This window comes from Theropithecus gelada, chromosome 15 (assembly GCF_003255815.1).
Source record: "Theropithecus gelada isolate Dixy chromosome 15, Tgel_1.0, whole genome shotgun sequence".
NCBI classification, from domain to species: Eukaryota; Metazoa; Chordata; class Mammalia; order Primates; family Cercopithecidae; genus Theropithecus; species Theropithecus gelada.
The window spans coordinates 29,388,640-29,408,780 of NC_037683.1; the positions used below are offsets into that span (position 1 = coordinate 29,388,640).

The 20,141-nt window shown below is 36.2% G+C and overlaps 1 protein-coding gene across 2 annotated transcripts in view; it reads left to right on the forward strand.

Annotated features, from left to right (window-relative positions):
• The window catches only part of C15H9orf84 (chromosome 15 C9orf84 homolog), a 106,569-nt gene that overhangs the window by 55,574 nt on the left and 30,854 nt on the right, over positions 1-20,141 (forward strand). For both annotated transcript variants that reach the window (XM_025359850.1, XM_025359851.1), the window contains 5 exons: positions 790-1,032; positions 8,556-8,972; positions 12,652-12,771; positions 13,982-14,158; positions 18,280-18,384. In XM_025359850.1, the coding sequence (XP_025215635.1) occupies positions 790-1,032; positions 8,556-8,972; positions 12,652-12,771; positions 13,982-14,158; positions 18,280-18,384 (1,062 nt within the window). The remainder of the gene's footprint in view (positions 1-789; positions 1,033-8,555; positions 8,973-12,651; positions 12,772-13,981; positions 14,159-18,279; positions 18,385-20,141) is intronic.

Here is a 20,141-nt window from a genome sequence, read left to right on the forward strand (position 1 = left end):
AAAAAAAAAAAAAAAAAAAAAAAAAAAAGAATAATGCATGTAAAGAAAGCACTTAGCACAGTGCCAGATGTTTTTTAGTAACTCGTAATTGCTATTATTAATATTAGTATTTTTAAGTTTTAATTTCTTCTTAATATTACTGTCATTATAAAAGCACCATTCCAAAATTAGAGTTTCAAAATTTATAATCCTAATTTCAGGTTGATGTTTATAATGCAGATAATAATATTAGGTAGTTGTGCTACTTCAGTTCCTCTATATGTTATGATTTCTCCCTGTTTAGGCTAGAAAGTAATGAGGCAGTAAGCTTTGTACCACAATATCTAAAATGATATAGTCATCATAAAATCTGAACAAATATATCTTCTTGTTTAGGCTTATTAATAAGCCTATAATAAGCCTTATTAATAAGTTAGAATTTCTAATTTAATAAAGCTTATATTACTTCAAAATGTTAATCAAACATATTAATTTAGTAATTGAAAATGGTCAAACAAAATAAGAGTTCCTTGTCCTACTAAATATTAGAATAATTTTTACTTCTTGATATTTTCAAAGAGTGAAATAAATCCTTTATGTGACTTCTACTGCTATAATAGCTTGAACTTTTACAAATATTAGCATCTTGAGAACAAAAATACCAGCTATAACTTCAGGTTTCACTTTTTTTCTAATGCATGAAAATGCATTTCATAAAGAAATTCCAATGTGGTTCTGTTTATTGTGTTTTGTTTCTTTTGCTTTGTAGCCTGTTTCTAACTGTTTGTTTTTTATTTTTATTTTTGTAAGCGCCAAGAATTCAAGAGCCCCACAGCCAATATTCAGTTACAGATTTGAAAAAGATACTTTCTGTTAAAGAAGAAAGCCTTGTGATTAATCTGGAAAAGGCAGAGTGGTGGAAACAAGCAGGACTAAATCTGAAAATGATGGAAACGTTGGAACATCTGAATACATATTTATGTCATAATAATTTGTCTTCTAATGACACTGAAATTGAGGTATTTTTGCCTACAAAAGTGCTTCAATTAGAATGTAAGTACATAATAGTAAATATTAGTCATGTAAACATTTTCAGAATGTGAAAATGTTAGATTCTAGATTTCCTCTAGGTAACTGGGAAAATCACTGGGTTCTAACATTCCATATAGGCCCTGGCTCTGCCAGGTTTTATGACTTTGGATTTCTCTAGATCCCATTTCCTTGAAAAAATGATGAAGTTTGACTAGCTAACCCTAAAATCTTGTTATGTCCTGAAATTCTGTAGTCTCAGTTTTAAAATTTCTAGCCATTTTAATTTAAAGTGACTTTGTTTCCTTCTATAAATGATTAAATTGCTAGCAGTTTCTGTTCACATCAGCCTAGATGCAAACCAGCATTTTGCAGTAACTGTTTTTTGACCTAAAGCTGAACATTAGCATTCAATAATATCACTCATTGACAACAGAGGATCTTTGTTACTTAAAAGTTTACTAATTCATTTTTTACCATACAATTTAAGAAGGCAAAAATGTCTTTTAAGTGTCTATGTCTTGAGCTATTTGGGTTGCTATATATGGCATTATATTAATAGTAAATCGAACATATTTAGCATGAATTACATATTTTTGGGGGGTGTGTGTTTTTTTTGTTTTTTTTTGTTTTACTTTTCCCTGAGACACAGTCTCTGTTGCCCAGGCTGGAGCACAGTGGGATGATCTCAACTCACTGCAACCTCCACCTCCCAGGTTCAAGTGATTCTCCTGCCTCAGCCTCCCAGGTAGCTGGGATTACAGGTGCCTACCACTACGCCAGACTAATTTTTGTATTTTTAGTAGAGATGGGGTTTCACCATGTTGGCCAGGCTGGTCTCGAACTCCTGACCTCCAGTGATCTNGATGGGGTTTCACCATGTTGGCCAGGCTGGTCTCGAACTCCTGACCTCCAGTGATCTGCCCACCTCAGCCTCCCAAAATGCTGGGATTACAGGCATTAGCCACCATGCCCAGTCAGATTTGGGAAAGTTTATAGTTTATTATAGAATAATGAACATATTTAGAAATAAATTTTAGAAATTACTATCTATGTTGGGAGATTGGTCTAAGGAGATAAACAATCCGAATAAGAATTGTTATCAGCAAGGAGTGTTTCAAAGACAGAAGACAGAACAATTTTTTTTAAAAAACATATACCCAGTAATGGGATNTTCAAAGACAGAAGACAGAACAATTTTTTTTAAAAAACATATACCCAGTAATGGGATTGCTGGGTCGAACGTAGTTCTGTTTTAAGTTCTTTGATAAATCTCCAAACTGTTTCCACAGTGGCTGAACTAATTTACATCCCCCACCAAGAGTGTATAAGTGTTCTCTTTTCTCCACAGCCTTACCAGCCTCATTGTTTTTTGACTTTTTAATAAGTAGCCATTCTGAATGGTATGAAATGGTACCTCCTTGTAGCTTCGATTTGCATTTCTCTGATGATTGGTGATGTTGAGCACTTTTTTCATGTGTTTGTTGGCCACTTGTAAGTCTTCTTTAGAAAAGTGTCTGTTCATGTCTTTTGCCCATTTTTTAATGAAGTTGTTTTTTGCTTGTTCAGTTGTTTAAATTTCTTGTAGATTCTGGATATTAGATCTTAGTTGGATGCATAGTTTGTGATTATTTTCTCCCATTCTGTAGACTGTTTACTCTGTTGATAGTTTCTTTTGCTGTGCAGAAGCTCTTTAGTTTAATCAGGTCCCACTCAGCAAATTTTGTTTTTGTTGTGATTGCTTTTGAGGACTTAGTCATAAATTCTTTCCCAAGGCTGATGTCCAGAATGGTGTTTCCTAGGTTTTCCTCTATGATTCTTACAGTTTAAGGTCTTACATGTAAATATTTAATCCATCTTGAGTTAATTTTTATATGTGGTGAAAGGTAGGGATCCAGTTTTATTCTTCTGTATATGGCTAGCCAGCTATCCCAGCACCATTTATTGAATAGGGAGTTCTTTTCCCCTTGCTTATTTTTGTTGGCTTTGTTGAAGAGCTGATGGCTGTAGGTGGGGACTTTATTTCTAGGTTCTCTCTTCTGTCCCATTAGTCTTTGTATCTGTTTTTGTACCAGTACCTTGGCATTTTGGTTACCCTAGCCCTATAGTATAGTTGGAATCAGGTAATGTGATGCCTCTGGCTTTATTCTTTTTGCTTAGGATTACTTTGGCTACTGAGGTTCTTTTTTGGTTTTGTATGAGCTTTAGAATAGTTTTTCCTAGGTCTGTGGAAAATGATGTTGATAGTTTGATAGGAATAGTGTTGAATCTGTACATTGCTTTGGGCAGTATGGTCATTTTAACTATATTGATTCTTCCAATCCATGAGGATGTAATGTTTTTCCTTTTATTTGTGTCATCTATGATTTATTTCAGCAGTGTTTTGTAGTTCTCCTTGTAGAGGTCTTTTATCTCATACATGCACTAATATGTTCATCACAGCACTATTGACAATAGCAAAGACATGAAATCAACCTAGGTGTCCATTAACACTGGATTGGATAAAGAAAATGTGGTACCAATGAGATACCATCTCACACCAGTTAGAATGGTGATCATTAAAGTGTCAGGAAACAACAGATGCTGCAGAGGATGTGGAGAAATAGGAACGCTTTTACGTTGTTGGTGGGAGTGTAAATTAGTTCAACCATTGTGGAAGACAGTGTAGCAATTCCTCAAGGATCTAGAACCAGAAATACCATTTGACCCAGCAATCCCATTACTGGGTATATACCCAAAGGATTATAAATAGTTCTACTATAAAGACACATGCACATGTATGTTTATTGTGGCACTATTCACAATAGCAAAGACTTGGAACCAATCCAAATGCCCATCAATGATAGACTAGATAAAGAAAATGTGGTACATATACACCATGGAATACTATGCAGCCATAAAAAAGGATGAGTTTTATGTCCTTTGCAGAGACATGGATGAAGCTGGAAACCATCATTCTCAGCAAACTAACACAGGAACAGAAAACCAAACATCACATATTCTCACTCATAAGTGAGAGTTGAACAAGGAGAACACATGGACACAGAGAGGGGAACATCACACACTGGGGCCTGTTGGGGGGTGGGGGCTAGGGGAGGGATAGCATTAGGAGAAATGCCTAATGTAGATGAAGGGTTGATGGGTGCAGCAAACCACCATAACATGTATGTTATGGTGCACGTTCTGCACATGTATCCCAGAACTTAAAGTATATATATAAAAAAAAAAGAAAATGTGGTACATACACACCATGGAATAGTACACAACCATAAAAAATAATGAAATAATGTCCTTTGCAGTGACATGGATGCAGCTGGAGGCCATGATCTTAAGTGAATTAACTCAGGAATGGAAAACCAAATACTGCATGTTCTAGTGGGAGCTAAACATTGGGTATTCATAGACATAAAGATGGCAACAATAGAAACTGGGGGCTATTAGAGGGGGGAAGTGGGGGAAAAGGTTGAAAAACTAACTGTTGAGTACTATGCTCAGTACCTGGGTGATGGGATCAGTCATAGCCCAAACCTCAGCATCATGCAATATACCCAGGTAACAAACCTGCCCAGGTACTCCTAAATCTAAAGTAAAAAGTGCAAATTATTTTTTAATCACTAAAAAACTACAAATAGCAAATACCAAAATATATAAAAGATATATAAGTGATCCTTGGGATAAATATATGATAGACAATTAACTGTCATAATATCTCCATCTCTGTTTCCACTCACTTCTATAGTATACTCCTGTGGCTCACTAGTAATATAACCATAGTAGTAACACAAATTCCAGGTTCAAAGGTAACCTAAGAAAATCTGTTTTCTTGTTTCTTGAATATTTGTTACAAAAAGAACAAGAAGCAATGTAAAATAAATTTTTTAGAAAGACAGAAGACAAAGATGTTTGGATGGCTAGGAAAGAGAACAGATAGACTGTATCAAGCAAATACATACCAGTCCATCTCAGGCCTAGATGGTATCCATGGTGGAATAAGAATGTTAAATAAGATTAGGTCAGGTTAGTAGACAAAGACAAGGCAGAAGATTTTATGAGGTCTTCAAATATCCATATAATGTATTAAATCTATAAAACTATGTAAAGTCTTTATTGTGATTTGTAACTAATTTGAGATTAAAATAAAACATATCATTCATATTTGATATTCTTGATATCCAATAAATTATGATAATTCTGAAGTTGGAAATGCTGTTGGAAAATGACAGCAATACATTTCCTTGATGCAAGATTACCACAAAACTTCAATTTGTAAAAAAATGAATGTTTAACAGTATAATTAAATGTATAGCAGTATAATTCTGAAGTTTAAGTAGCAATAACTATATCTGGAACCCATGCCAAGTGGTCAGGGTAGGGGTGCTTAAAGAGATAATAATAAAGGAAAATAATGAGAAAACTGAAATAATAAACAGTTTCTATTCACCTGCTAAACATACCAGATTACCACTAGAGAATATCTGAAAAGTGGCACTCAGATCCTATTCGGCCCACATATTATTGACTCATATGGTGTTTTAATTAGTTAACAACTTTTTTTTTTTTTTTGAGACAGAGTCTTGCTCTGTTGCCCAGGCTGGCGTGATCTCAGCTCACTACAACCTCCACCTCCTGGGTTCATGCAAGTCTCCTGTCTCAGCCTCTCAAGTAGCTGGGACTACAGCCATGTGCCACCATGCTTGGCTTGGAGAAGACAGCAGTTCATAGGACTGCTTTGCTCCCATATCATGATGCTGCCCCCCAATACTGTCACGGTTTGTGTATTTATTTATTTATTTATTTATTTATTTTTGAGATTTGTCTCAAAATCTCGCTTTGTCACCCAGGCTGGAGTGCAGTGACTTGATCTCGGCTCACTGCAACCTCCGTCTCCCGGTTCAAGCGATTCTCCTGCTTCAGCCTCCCAAGTAGCTGAGACTACAGGTGCCGACCACCATGCCCAGCTAACTTTTGAATTTTTAGTAGAGACAGAGTTTCACCATGTTGGCCAGGTTGGTCTCAAACTCCTGATCTCAGGTGATCTGCCCACCTTGGCCTCCCAAAGTGCTGGGATTGCAGACGTGAGCCACCATGCCCAGCCTCTCTGTTCCTTTATTTATCATCCTAGAATCACATAGGGGCAGCTAAGTAGTTGCCCCCAGAAACAGGTAAGAACAATTCATTAATTAAATTAACTCCAAGGCCAATCTGTGCTCTAGGCTGAAGGTGAATCTGTTTCTCAACTCAAATTATACACAGCCATCTTGTCTAACACTTTTGGGAAAGGATTCACCGTTCTAGATGCCATTAAGAACATTCCTTATTCTTGGGAGGAGGCCAAAATATCAACATTAGCAAGATTGAAAAAAGTTGATTTGAACCCTCATGGATGATTTGAAAGGGTTCGAGACTTTAGTGGTGCAAGTACATAACTACAGATGTGGTGGAAATAGCAAGAAAACTAGAATTAGAAGTGGAACCTGAAGGTGTAGTTGAATTGCTGCAATGTCATGCCAAAACTTCAACAAATGAGGAGTTGTTTCTTATGGATGGGCAAAGAAAACGGTTTCTTGAGATAGAATCTACCCCTGGTGAGGATTCTGTGAACATTGTTGTAATGACAACAAAGGATTTAAAATATTTCCATAAACATAGTTGATAAAGTAGTGGCAGGGTCGGAGAGGATTGACTCCAATTTTTTTTTTTTTTTGAGACCAAGTCTCACTCTGTCATCAGGCTGGAGTGCAGTGGCACAATCTTGGCTCACTGCACCCTCTGCCACCCGGGTTCAAGCGATTCTCCTGCCTCAGCCTCCTGAGTAGCTAGGACTACAGGCACGCACCACCACGCCCAACTAATTTTTGTATTTTTGGTAGAGACAGGTTTCACCACGTTGGCCAGGATGGTCTCAATCTCTTGACCTCGTGATCTGCCTGCCTCAGCCTTCTCAAAGTGCTGGGATTACAGGCGTGAGCCACGCTCCCAGCCTTGACTCCAATTTTGAAAGTTCTACTCTGGGTGAATGCTGTCAAACAGCACATGCTACAGAGAAATCTTTTGTGAAAAGGAAAGTCAGTCAGTGTGGCAAACTTCATTGTTGTCTTAGTTTAAGAAATTTTCACAGCCACACCAACCTTTAGCAACCACCACTCTGACAGTCAGCAGCTGTCAACATTGAGACAAGACCCCTTAGCTGGGTACAGTGGCTTACACCTGTAATTGCAGCACTTTGGGAGGCCAATGTGGGGGGATTACTTGAGCCCAAGAGTTCAAGATCAGCCTGGGCAACATAGCAAAACTTTGTCTCTCCTAAAAATAAAAATAAAAGCCTGGCACGGTGGTCTGCACCTGTAGTCTCAGCTACTTGGGAGGTTGGTGGGAGGATTGCTTGGGCCCAGGAGTTGGAGGCTGCAGTGAGCTATGATTGTGGCACTGCATTCCAGCCTGGGCTACAGAGGAAGACCATGTCTCAAAAAGAAAAAAAACAAAGACACCCGACCCTTAGCAAAAAGTTTATGACTTGCTAAAGGCTCAGATGATCATTAGCACTTTTGGGCAATAAAGTATTTTAAAATTAAAGTATGTACTTGTTTGTTTAGACATAATGCTATTGTGCACAATGCACTGCAGTATAGTGTAAATATAATTTTATATGTACTGGGAAATCAAAACATTTGCGTGACTCACTTTAACATATTTACTTTATTATGATGGTCCAGAACTGAACCCACAATATCTCTGAAGTATTCCTGTAACAGCTTTATCAAGATACATTTCACATACCATACAATTGACTCATTTAAAGTACACCATTCCATGGTTTTTAGTATAAGCCCAGAGTTGTGCAGTCATCACCGCAAACCATTTTAGAAAACTTTTACCATCCCCAAAAGAAATCCTGTACCCGTTAGTGGTCACTCCCTCTTTTACTCAGCTCTGGAACCACTGTTCTCTCTCTATAGATTTGCCTTTTCTGGACATTTTATATAAATGAAATCATACAATATGTGGCCTTTTGTGATGCTTCTTTCACTTAGCATGTTTTCAAGATTCATCTATTTTGTAGAATATGCATATCTTATGTGAACTATTGTTCAAGTCTTTTGCCAAATTTTTAATTGGGTTCCTTTTTAAATATAGAGTTATAAGAGTTCTTTATATATTTTGGATACAGTCCTTTGTCTTTGTCAGTTATAGTATTGCAAGTATTTTTTTCCACTGTGGCTTGCCTGGTAGGTAAGTGTTTGACACATAGAGTAACTGTTACCTCCAAGGCTATGACTCATAAGCCTATCAACAAAAGGGCTTTACTGGAATTTCTTCTTTGCTTGGTAAACTAGCTCCTACAGTAAGAAAAAGGGTGCTAAATTTTGATCCTTTTAAAAAATTTATTTTATTCAGACCAAAAATTGATTTTCAAAGCAGTAAACAAAGTACTCGTAAAGATCAAATTACACTAATAAGAAACCACAACTAAAAGTTATTCAAATACCTAATAGAACACTCGTTTAGGTGTGGAGGTTATTTGTGTATTTTTTATTTTCTGTTTCCAGCATGTTTAGAACATAAAAGTCATTCTTCACCTATTGCACTTATTGATGAAAAATCTACAAATGATCATTTATCACTTCCACAAAAGAGTCCATCTCTGGCAAAAGAAGTAGCAGATCTATGTTTTTCTGATGAATATTTCTCTGACAAAAGAGCAGCAAAAGAAGAAAAACCAAAGAATGACCAAGAACCAGTAAATAGAATAATCCAAAAGAAAGAAAATGAAGATCACTTTGAACTTGACTGCACAGGACCATCTATTAAATCATCTTCCTCTTCAATAATTAAAAAAGCATCTTTTGAACATGGTAAAAAACAAGAGAATGATTTGGACCTTTTGAGTGACTTTATTATGCTGCGAAATAAATATAAGACTTGCACCTCAAAGACTGAAGTCACAAACAGTGATGGAAAACATGGTACGTAATTTAATAATGTTTTGCCATAGATATGATAGGCTCAAAGACTAAGCACATAATTTATTATAGAAGGCCAGGAGATAAAGTTCTTCTAGATAAAATTATATTATTTTTCATAGTCAAGGAAAATGTCATTGATTCTTGATACTTCTTGTATACAGATAGATATGGATATATAGGCATGATTTAGATATAGATATGTATTTTTCAAAAAATCTAAAAATGCATTTGAATTTGTAACAAAAGCCACTATTTGTAAAACTTGCTTTCTATGACATGGCCTTAGAAATTCATAGTATTTCTAACTTTTGTTGGTCAATTCTGCCATTCTTTTTTCTCTTTGAGCTATCAGTCCTGTCTCAGTATTTTAAATCATATTTTTATGTGTACTTGAAAGAAAATTTTCTCTGCCTACTTCATTGTGTATTACTCTTTCTAACATTACCTAACAGTTTCTGTGTGAGTTGTAACTGTCTTATATTCACTGCTTACAGCCACATCAAAGGTAATATAATATGTCATGTCATTTTACTTCCCATAAAAATAAAATAGGCATTCCAGAATAAGTTTGACATAGGTTACCCTGATGAAATAAACACAACAATATATTTATTTATTTATTGGCTGCTATTGTTTATTCCTAAATTTCAGTACACATTGATGCAACCTAATGACTAGGGACATTGGAAACTTTCGATATTTATATATCGTTACACTCAGAAACACCAGAAATATTTTCTAATTATCAATTTGTTTGATAAATCCTATTCTTTCTTTCTTCATAAGGTTAATAATATTATCATAAATACAGGTATCTTTATGCTTTATAAAGCACTTTTACATGTATTGTCATATTTGATCTGTTTAGAAACTTTGTTGAGGAATCAAAGTAGGTAGTATTACCCCATTTCACAGTTAAAGAATACAAAAATATTTATGTGACTCAGAGACAGTTAGGTCTTACAGTCTCATATACTATTAATAGACAAAAGATCTTCAGTTCTTAATGTCATGATGGTTATATTTATTTTTCTAAAAGATGTGACAACCTTTTATAAATCTGCTTAAAGTAATATTACTGGGGCTCACACCTCTAATCCCAGAACTTTGGAAGGCTGAGGCAGGAGGATTGTTTGAGGCCAAGAGTTTGAGACCAGCCTGAGCAACATAATGAGACCCCATCTCTAAAATTAGCCGAGTGTGGTGGCACACACATGTGATCTCAGCTACTCAGGAGGCTGAGGTGGGCAGATGCCTTAGCCCAGGAGTTTGAGGTTATGGTGAGCTGTCATTTTTAAAAAAGTAATATTACTGTGTCAATCAGTGCATTTTTCATGGTAAAAATGCAGAATAATATTTAAAGATTTCAGAATTCTGTGATCTTTTCTATTTCTACATATTCAACTTAAAGTTTCTTTTTATGTAATATTTTGGCCACCTTATAACTTACCTTGCCAGATGACAATTCTGTATGTAACTAAGCTTTTTCTAACCAATATTTGGACCATAATTGAAGCATCCCTTCTGCATAAAAATAAGCAAAATATAAATAATTATTGTATAAATGTGATAAAAAAAATAGGAATTTTTCAAAGATTTGTTATTGTCAGATTTGTTCATGTTTTCTGATCCTATTTATATTTGGTGCAAAAAAGGAATCCACACCAAAATTAACACTGACATCTTTTTCTGGTTGCCATAGTGGTGATAATGGCTTATGATAGGGTATATTATCAACAGAAAGTGAGGGAAAGCAGCAAGAAAGGAGGAAAATGTAAAAAAGAATAAAATAGGAAAGATCACAAAATTCTGAAATCTTTAAATATTATTTTATCTTTTCTTATTAAAAAAATTAGCCATTCATTTACTAAACAATTAAAGGAACATGAATGTTATGGAGGGAATGCTTCTGTACTCCTGATGTTTCCTCAATTAAGTGTTAAGTTCCTGGCCTCTTTGCCTTTTTATACATCTCTCCAGAGGAGACAGAAAGAATGATCTGAATTGTAAAGTCAAAATAATAAATTGGACATAAGTTGTGGGAATGGTTGCCCAGGAAGAACAGGAATTCTCCTTGGTTTTTCTGTCATGACTCTTTCCTGGGCAGTGCCCCTGACTTCCCCCGCCCTCCCTGGACCCAGCGGGGTATCCTATCCTAGTCCAGCATACCCTAGGACTGGGTGGGTAACTCTGTCTAATTCTGGTGTTTGGTTAGCAAGCTCATTTGACTCTAAAACTAAATTCTATTCCCCAACTTAGCCTTTAATAGTAATAGAGGTAATATTTTGGTGTATATTTTACTTTTTGTCTTATTTTACAGTTAATTCAGGGGCAAGAAATATTATAAATTCTTAGACCCCCTCAAAAAGTTTAATAATTAATATTATTTGATCATATCTATTCTGATTATTTATGGTTAATTGAAAGTATTACTTGAAAGTAGCATGATTAATCCAGTTTAGAATATAGTCCATTATTATATTTTTAACCATGTATTTAAAGATGTTAATGTGTCTCTGGAATTGTTTTGTAATCATATTACTGATGGATAATACTACTATATGGTTAAAATAACTACATTTTTATGTGTTTGTGTGTAAATCCTCCATAATACTTAGGAAAGAAGAAATCCTCTATAATACCTAGGACAGAAAGAAAACTAACGTTTATTAGATACTTTGTGCCTGGCACTAAATTACATATTAGAGATAAATATGATGCTGTTGCTGACCTTGAGAAGCTCACAGCATAATAGAGCAGGTCAGATATGCAGATAGATCATTTCAATTCAATGTGGTGAGTACCAGTAGAGAAGTCTTCACAGAGTGCTTAAGAAACAAAGGGCGGAGCCCTTTACTGGCCTGGAAGTAGGGTGGGCAGTTACATATGACTTTTTATAGAAGATGCCTGAGACCTGCAGGGTACAGCAGTAAAACTAGGCCCAGGTCAGGCGTGGTAGCTCATGCCTGTAATCCCACCATTTTGGGTAGGCAGATCCCTTGAGCCCAGGAGTTTGAGACCAGCCTGGACAACACAGGGAGACCCTCCCTCTATAATAATAATAATAATAAATTTAAAAAATAAATTAGCCTAGGATGGTGGTGCATGCCTGTGCTCCCAGCTACTTGGGAGGCTGAGGTGGGAGGATTACTTCAGCCCAAGAGGTCAAGGCTGCAGTGAGCCCTGATCATACCAATGCACCCCAGCCTGGGCGACAGAGGGAGACCCTGTCTTAAAAAAAAAGAAAAGAAAAAGAATTGGCCTGGTTAGAAAAAGATGGAAATAGGGAAGGTTTGGGGCAGAGGAGAGGGTTAGTAGTAGAAGAAAGGGTATGTGGAGAGTCACAGAGAAATTAAGTAGAACAGTACATACCTTCTGTGTCAGAAACTGCACTTGGCATTTAAAGCAGATATATTTACCCATATTTTACATATGAGGAAACTGAGTCAGAACTGAGCTCAAAATGCTGATCTGATATCAAAGTTTTTTTCCATTTTTGCCATTCATCTTCCTACCTAGCAGTGTTAGGTCCATTGATCTGAATAGTTGTTCACTTTAATAGTGACGTGCTTCAATGAAGAAATTTAACAACTGTTATCATATTTTTAAAAATTAAGGTAAAACAACATTAAGTTCCTCTTGAACAACAAAAATTTATATTTTTTATTGGAATTTCAAGATAAAGAAGCATGTTCTTTGACACTTCAAGAAGAAAGTCCTATTGTTCATGTTAATAAAACCCTGGAGGAAATAAATCAGGAAAGGGGAACAGATAATGTCATTGAAATTCAAGCGTCAGGTATGTTATATGCTTTTAAAATGCATTCAGATTTGCTTCGTTTGAAAGCCCTTTCCTAGATAGCTAGGACATACCTCATTTTCCATGTCACTTTCTTCACTTGTTTCAGGTATTTCTTCATTCCACTCCTACTTTCAAGTTATATCCCGACCTAGAATGCCCTGTTCACTGCCCCTGCCTCTCCCCATTGCCTTACCCAAGCGACTCAAGTGTTATTTCTTCTTTCATTTAAACTGCTGCTACTTCACTATATCAATCAGAACAACTGTACCTCCTTGGACTCTTCTGCCCAGTCTGGAAAATGAACTGCTAATCATGCTCTCTCTCTTCTCTTACCTGCTATCAGAGTGATGTAAATAAGTTACTATTGATTCCTATATTGATTTTTTTGTTATGCTATAAAGAAGAGTATTCTTTGACTCCTAAAGAACAGCCTGCTTAAGAACATCAGATTCATTATTAAAATCAATAAGGAAATATGACCCAGGTACTCAAATATCTTTTCATTCTTTTGGTCTCTAGATGATTATGCCAATCTTTAAATAATGTTATTCTAGTGATAACTGGAAAAATTTTTCATTGTTTGGCTTAAGATTGTATGCTAATAGTGGAGAATGGCAAAGAAAAAAATGCAGTTCTCTTTATATGGGTATTTATATTTGCCATGTCAAGTTAATTATGGAATAAACCCTCTCTAATAAATAATATAGGCCGGGCGCAGTGGCTCAGGCCTGTAATTCCAGCACTTTGGGAGGCCGAGGTGGGCGGATCATGAGGTCAAGAGATAGAGACCATCCTGGACAATATGGTGAAACCCCGTCGCTACTAAAAATGCAAAAATTAGCTGGGTGTGGTGGTGCCTGCCTATAGTCCCAGCTACTCAGGAGGCTGAGGCAGGAGAATAGCTTGAACCCGGGAGGCGGAGGTTGCAGTGAGCCGAGATGGCACCACTACACTCCAGCCTGGTGACAGAGCAAGACTCTGTCTCAATAAATAAATAAATAATATAGCCATAAAATGATATAATTCCATGTTTGTTTTTATTAGTTTATTTAGAATAAATATCTTAAAATAAGTTTTTATACAATCTCATTATTTTTAACTCAGAAAATAATTCAGATAGAAATTCAGATTTCCACGAAATAACTTTTATCAAAATGAGCATACCATCTTTATTAAAACACTGCCATTAATGCTTTTATTTTTGCAGATAGCCAGTGCCAAGCATTTTGCCTCCTTGAAGCAGCAGCTTCTCCTATCTTAAAAAATCTTGTATCCTCCTGTACTCTCCCTACTGCTAATTGGAAATTTGCCACTGTTATTTTTGACCAAACAAGGTTTCTCTTAAAGGAACAAGAAAAAGTAGTAAGTGATGCTGTTCACCAAGGTGAGTGCAAATAAAAGTCACATTATTTAAAAAAGATGTTTAGAAATTATTGTATCAAATTAGTACAAATTGAGTATAGAAGGTTCAGAAATTAGTCATAGATGATGGCATGACTATAATTCAGCTTATGATACCCAGCCAAATCAATACTGGAGGATCAGCTAAGCAGAGAAAAAGGTAAGAAATATCACCTGGCACTACTTCTTAGTGAAGCTCCTAATTGACATATATTACTTGACAGATTCCTATTGCAGAAACTAACTTTATTATTGTCAGCATATGAACCATTCAGTCTCCTCCCAAAAAAGGTCAAAAACTAGATTAATTAAAGTCAATCCTAGACTTTTTATTTCCACCAAGATGGAGTAACAGGGACTAGATTTACCCTCCTACCAGAAATAACAACAAAAAAGACAAAGACAAAATACATAAAACCAGTTTTTAAGACCCTGGACATCAGGCAATGAAGAACAGTGGTTCCTGAGAGAGAGGAAATGAGTGAAATGAGCCCTACCATTACCCAAGCTACCTGTCTTGAAAGAATTGCCAGGCCAAGGTGTAGGGAGAGTTACCTGAGGCAGAGCCTGGTGGACAATTTAAGTTGAGGAGACAGGAGGTAAGAGTCCAGGGAGATCAAGACAGACAAGAGTTCAAAATAGAATGTTAGAGAGCAGAGAGCTTCACACAGAGAGTATAGAATTATGCAGAGCCTTTCCCTCGAGTATTCAGCAGATGATTGATCAAAGAATATATGTGAGGTGGCCAGGCGCAGTGACTCATGCCTGTAATCCCAGCACTTTGGGAGGCTGAGGCAGGCGGATCATCTGAGGTCAGGAGTTCGAGACCAGCCTGGCCAACATGGTGAAACCCCATCTCTACTAAAAATACAATAATTAGCCTGGTGTGGTTGCGGGCACCTGTAATCCTGGCTACTTGGAAGGCTGAGGCAGGAGAATCGCTTGAACCTGGGAGGCAGAGGTTGCAGTGAGCTGAGGTCACGCCACTGCATTCCAGTCTGGGCAACAGAGTGAGACTCCATCTCAAAACAAAAACAAAAACAAACAAACAAAGAATATATGTGAGGAAACTACCTGGAGTTGGAGAAACAAACCATCTGAAAGGACTAGAGGGACTACTATGCTGTATTCACACAGGGAAGGAATAATGGCTGTTCCTACCAGCTAGACTAGAAAAACTCGTAATTCATAGAGAATTAAGGAGAGTACTCAGAAAAATCTTGCCTCAGTAGTGGGGGATAATTATCCCTAGACTTAGCACTGCTCTGAACCTGCCTAACAAATCACAAAGCAACACCCCAAGGATCAAACTACTTCCAAGGAACTTAGCGGCATCCCATCATAAAGCACAAGAGGATTGATACGAATACAAGAATACCCAACAAGGTAACAGTCATAATGTCTAGCATCCATTAAGATCATGAAGTATACAAAGAGGCAGGAAAGTACAACCCATAATGAGAATAATAAATCAAAACAAACCCAGAATCAACAAAGACATTAGAATGACCAGAAAAGGACACTAAAACTTCTTATTACTGTTTTCTGTATGCTTGAAAAGTTAAAGACTTTTAAAAAGACCTAGATCAAACTTCTAGAGACTAAACTACAATGCATGAGATGAAAAATATAGTGGATGTGATTAATGGCAGATTAAATATTGCAGAAGAAAAAATTAGTTAACTTGAAAGCATAGCAATAGAAACAGTCACTCTGCAAAAACTGTAAAGCATGAAAGAATGAAAAAGAAATAAAAGAAAAGAGCATCAGTAGGCTGTGGAACAACTTAAAGTAGCCTAACATACTGTAATTAGTATTCTCAAAAGAGAGGAGAAAAGAGAGTAAATGGAAAAAATATTTGAAGAAATAATGACTGAAATCATTCTAAACGTAATGAAAACTACAAACCCACAGATGCAAACATCTCAATGAACACTTAATACAAGAGACACAAAGAAGGTTCACATAATCAAATTACTCAAAACCAATAATAAAAAGAGAACTGTAGGAGGAACCAGAGGAAAAAAACACATGCCACATGCAGGAAACAAAGATAAGGGTGACATGAGAGTTTTTGACATAAATAATATAAATGAAAAGACAATGAGTAACATTTTGAAAATTCTGAAAGCAAAAAACATCAACCTAGTTTTCTATATTAGACAAAATGAGGACTTCTCTTGGAGCTCTTTCTGTCCACATGGTGGTAATCACTTGTGGGCCTTGGGCTGCTTTAATGTAGGCCAGTAAATACCAGAAGCAGAAAAAATAGGAAACTCACCACTTGTTTGGTGGCATTTTGAAATCTGATCTCCTTCCCCAGTCCACTTGTTACCATTTACTTTTAGAGTTTTCAGATAGCTGTTTCATGTATTCTGTTTTGTGTTTATAGTTGTATTCAATGGAAGAGACAAGGTGGAGTGTACTTACTCCATCTTACCTGGAATCTACTTAATTTGTTTTTAAAGTCTGTTTTCTAAATTCATTAAACTTAGATGTCCTATATATTTTTTAAAGGTTAACTCTCTTTTACAAATGAAAAGAAAGTTGAATCTAATCTTATTCCGTATAGAGTGCCCAGTCTTTGAGGGAAACAACATTTTAGTCACCAAAACCTTGAGGTCACAGTAGTATTACTTAGATAGAATACCTGATCTGAGAGGAAGGTGTTAATCCATAGTTTACTACTTGAAATACCTGAGCCACAGAAAGGCATCAAGATCAACACTTTGGGGAGCTGGCATTCTGGCAATGATTCTACTGGATAGAAAAACAATTGTCAGCAAACTGGCCTTTATGAAAGAAGACAAGACTTACATAAAATAAAAACTCATCTTCTGGATATAGTTTCAGTCCTGTAATTCTCAGGTTTTAAATTAGCTGAATATGGGTTGAGCTTCTAAAGGCTTTGAACATCATTGAGCAGAATGATGACTATTATAAAATATACAGCATAAGTATGTATGAAGTATAATGGAGGACAAAAAAGGGACATGGTTTTGGGTATCCAATTGGAACAATATTGCATTAATCCCAAGCAAGTGAATAGTTGTTATACTTAATATTCTTTCATTGGCCCTGGAATTGACATAAAACTAAGCCTACAAGTAACGACTAAGTAAACCTAGATTAAAAGAAGTCAGATCATTTCCCAAACTAGTTTCCTAGTCTGTACTCCATTTTCCAAGCATTTTTACATTTCTAGTTCCCCAAATATGTTTTCTCTGCCCTATTCTCATCTCTTGCAGGTCATGATTGACTTGTTCCCACAAGTCCTTCTAGGGGCTGAATATACTACCCATAATTGGCTTTCCTGTTGCCTCTTAATTCCCTACTACATATTGGCCTTGATCTTCATTGAATAGATCATCAATTTGCAAACTTTTTAGCAGAATTCTTTGTTCAAATAAATATTTCATGAGATCCCAATACATGAAAAAGAAAAGTAGAGCTTCTCTGGTTGAATTGGGGCAGGGGGTCTAGAATCCCATCTTCTTGGTCTCACTTTTATATGCAAAAAAATCCAATCTATCATCCAAAAAGCTCTGGAACTAAATGGAACACAAGTAGGCAATTAGCCTGTCCCTGTGAGTTTATCTTTTGTTTGAGTTATAACTTTAAATGAATATTCCTAGGTGTCTACCTCCATTTCAAGGTATTTCTTCATGTTATGATCCTCTACTTTTATCTTAACCAGTTGGCAAGTTATGAATTTATTTTTATTCTTGTTTCATATCTGGGAATCGTTGACTGTTTTTCCTAACAGGAGTAGAAATAACTGAATATTCTTTGGAAGCAACAAGGGCATGAATTCTCAGGTTAGCTGAGTTTAAATGACAGCTCTACCATTTACTCACTAACTGACCTTGGACAGTTACTTAACCGCATTAATACTATTTCCTTTTTCATAAAATTTGGATCATAATAAACTTGTCTGATAGGATTATTGTTATGGATTCAATGAAATAGGCAACTTATATACAGCCTGGCATATAGTAAGCACTCAATAATAAATGTTAGCTCCCATTATTAGGCAGATTCTGATACATATTCTAAAACTGTAATATATAGTCTATGTTTTAAAATGTATTTTTGCTTACTTAGGTACAATTGATGAAAGAGAAATGACTTTCAAGCATGCCGCTCTCTTACATCTTCTGGTAACAATTAGAGATGTCCTTTTAACATGCAGCTTGGACACAGCATTGGGTTGGTGGGGAATATTTTATTTCCCCTGTTCTTCCTATTACATATTTCATGAAATAACTTACTTTTCTGAAAAAGATGCACCTTATAAGAAATGATGTAGCCTTCTTTTCTATTATACTAAGCATTACATACATTTTAACATAATTCTAATGAGATATATACATTTTATTCTGCTTGTATTCATTAAAAGAAATTGTCCTTAACACTATCATCACCTAGAAAAATAGGTTTAGGAATCTCTAATCTAGCAGATTTGATTGTATAATCATTATCATGCATGACTTTTTAATGTGAGATTTGACATTTTGCCATAAACATTTTGGGTCCTTATTGCATGTTTGTGGCTTTGAATCTTTGTTATGTAAAATATAACTATAAGGAGTAAGATCTTTTGTAATTTCTTTTTTAGTCATGTCTATATTAGCATATGAATTACTTGGGTAATAAAAATCAAACTATTTTGAACATATTGTAAATTTCTAAGATTTTGGAATTTTTTTATAATCTTATCAAAATTAAAATGTCTGTCTTACTACATTACTGCTTTAGGCCCCTTATTGCAGGACTATTTAGACATTTTTTTTTTTTTTTTTGAGACAGAGTTTTCCTTTGTTACCCAGGTAGGTGTGCAGAGGTGTGATCTCACTGCAACCTGTAACCTCTGCCTCCTGGGTTCAAGCCATTCTCCTGCCTCAGCCCCCTAAGAAGCTGGAATTACAGGTGCCCGCCACCACACCTGGTTAATTTTGTATTTTTAGTAGAGACAGGGTTTCACCACGTTGGCCAGGCTGGTCTCGAACTCCTGACCTCAGGTGATCCACCCGCCTTGGCTTCCCAAAGGGCTGAGATTATAAGCGTGAGCCACCACACCCAGCCTAGACTTGTTTAATAATGGTATGTTTATGGAATTAGGTTTTATAATTTAGAGTTCCTAGAACCTATTTCAAACATAAAGTAAAAATAAATTTCCTCTGATCTAAGACCCAGACATTTTCTCTTATTTATGATCCAGACATAAATATTATTTTTCTAATCCAAGGTTTGGTAACTATTGAGCAGCAGTGAATCATAAACGTACACCGTCTAAAGAAGTGGGATCTCAGATATTCTAGATTCTGAAATTCTGTTTTAATATCATGAGTAGTAACCAATCTCACTGTTTGTAGAGCCAGCAATCTTTTATAGAAGCTGAGAAGCACAATGAAGTCAGGTGACTAAATAAAAGGGCATGTGACACTACAAGCTTATGCTTGTTTCAGGTACTGTAAAGTAGGGTTGTTAGTCCCCAATCCTTACTTGTCTGAGGATGGAGATAAGACAACCTGGTCCAGTATTAACACTCAAGTGGTTTAATTGAAGAAAAAAAGAACAGCACCATGTTGGGCTTTCTAAAGGTAGCTGTAGTTTAGTAATAATATTTGGCCAAGTGCATGATCTAGCCAAGTACAGTATGCTCAATACTTACCAAAGCCTTGGATTAAATAAATAATATTTATGGGCTGGGCACCATGACTCACGCCTGTAATCCCAGCACTTTGAGAGGCTGAGGTGGGTGGATCACCTGAGGTCGGGAGTTCAAGACCAGCCTGGCCAACATGGTGAAACGCTGCCTCTACTAAAAATACAAAAATTAGCCTGGTGTGGTGGTGCGCACCTGTAGTCCCAGCTACGCAGGAGGCTGAGGCAGGAGAATCACTTGAACCCCCCAGGCGGAGGTTGCAATGAGCCAAGATCACACCATTGCACTCCAGCCTGGG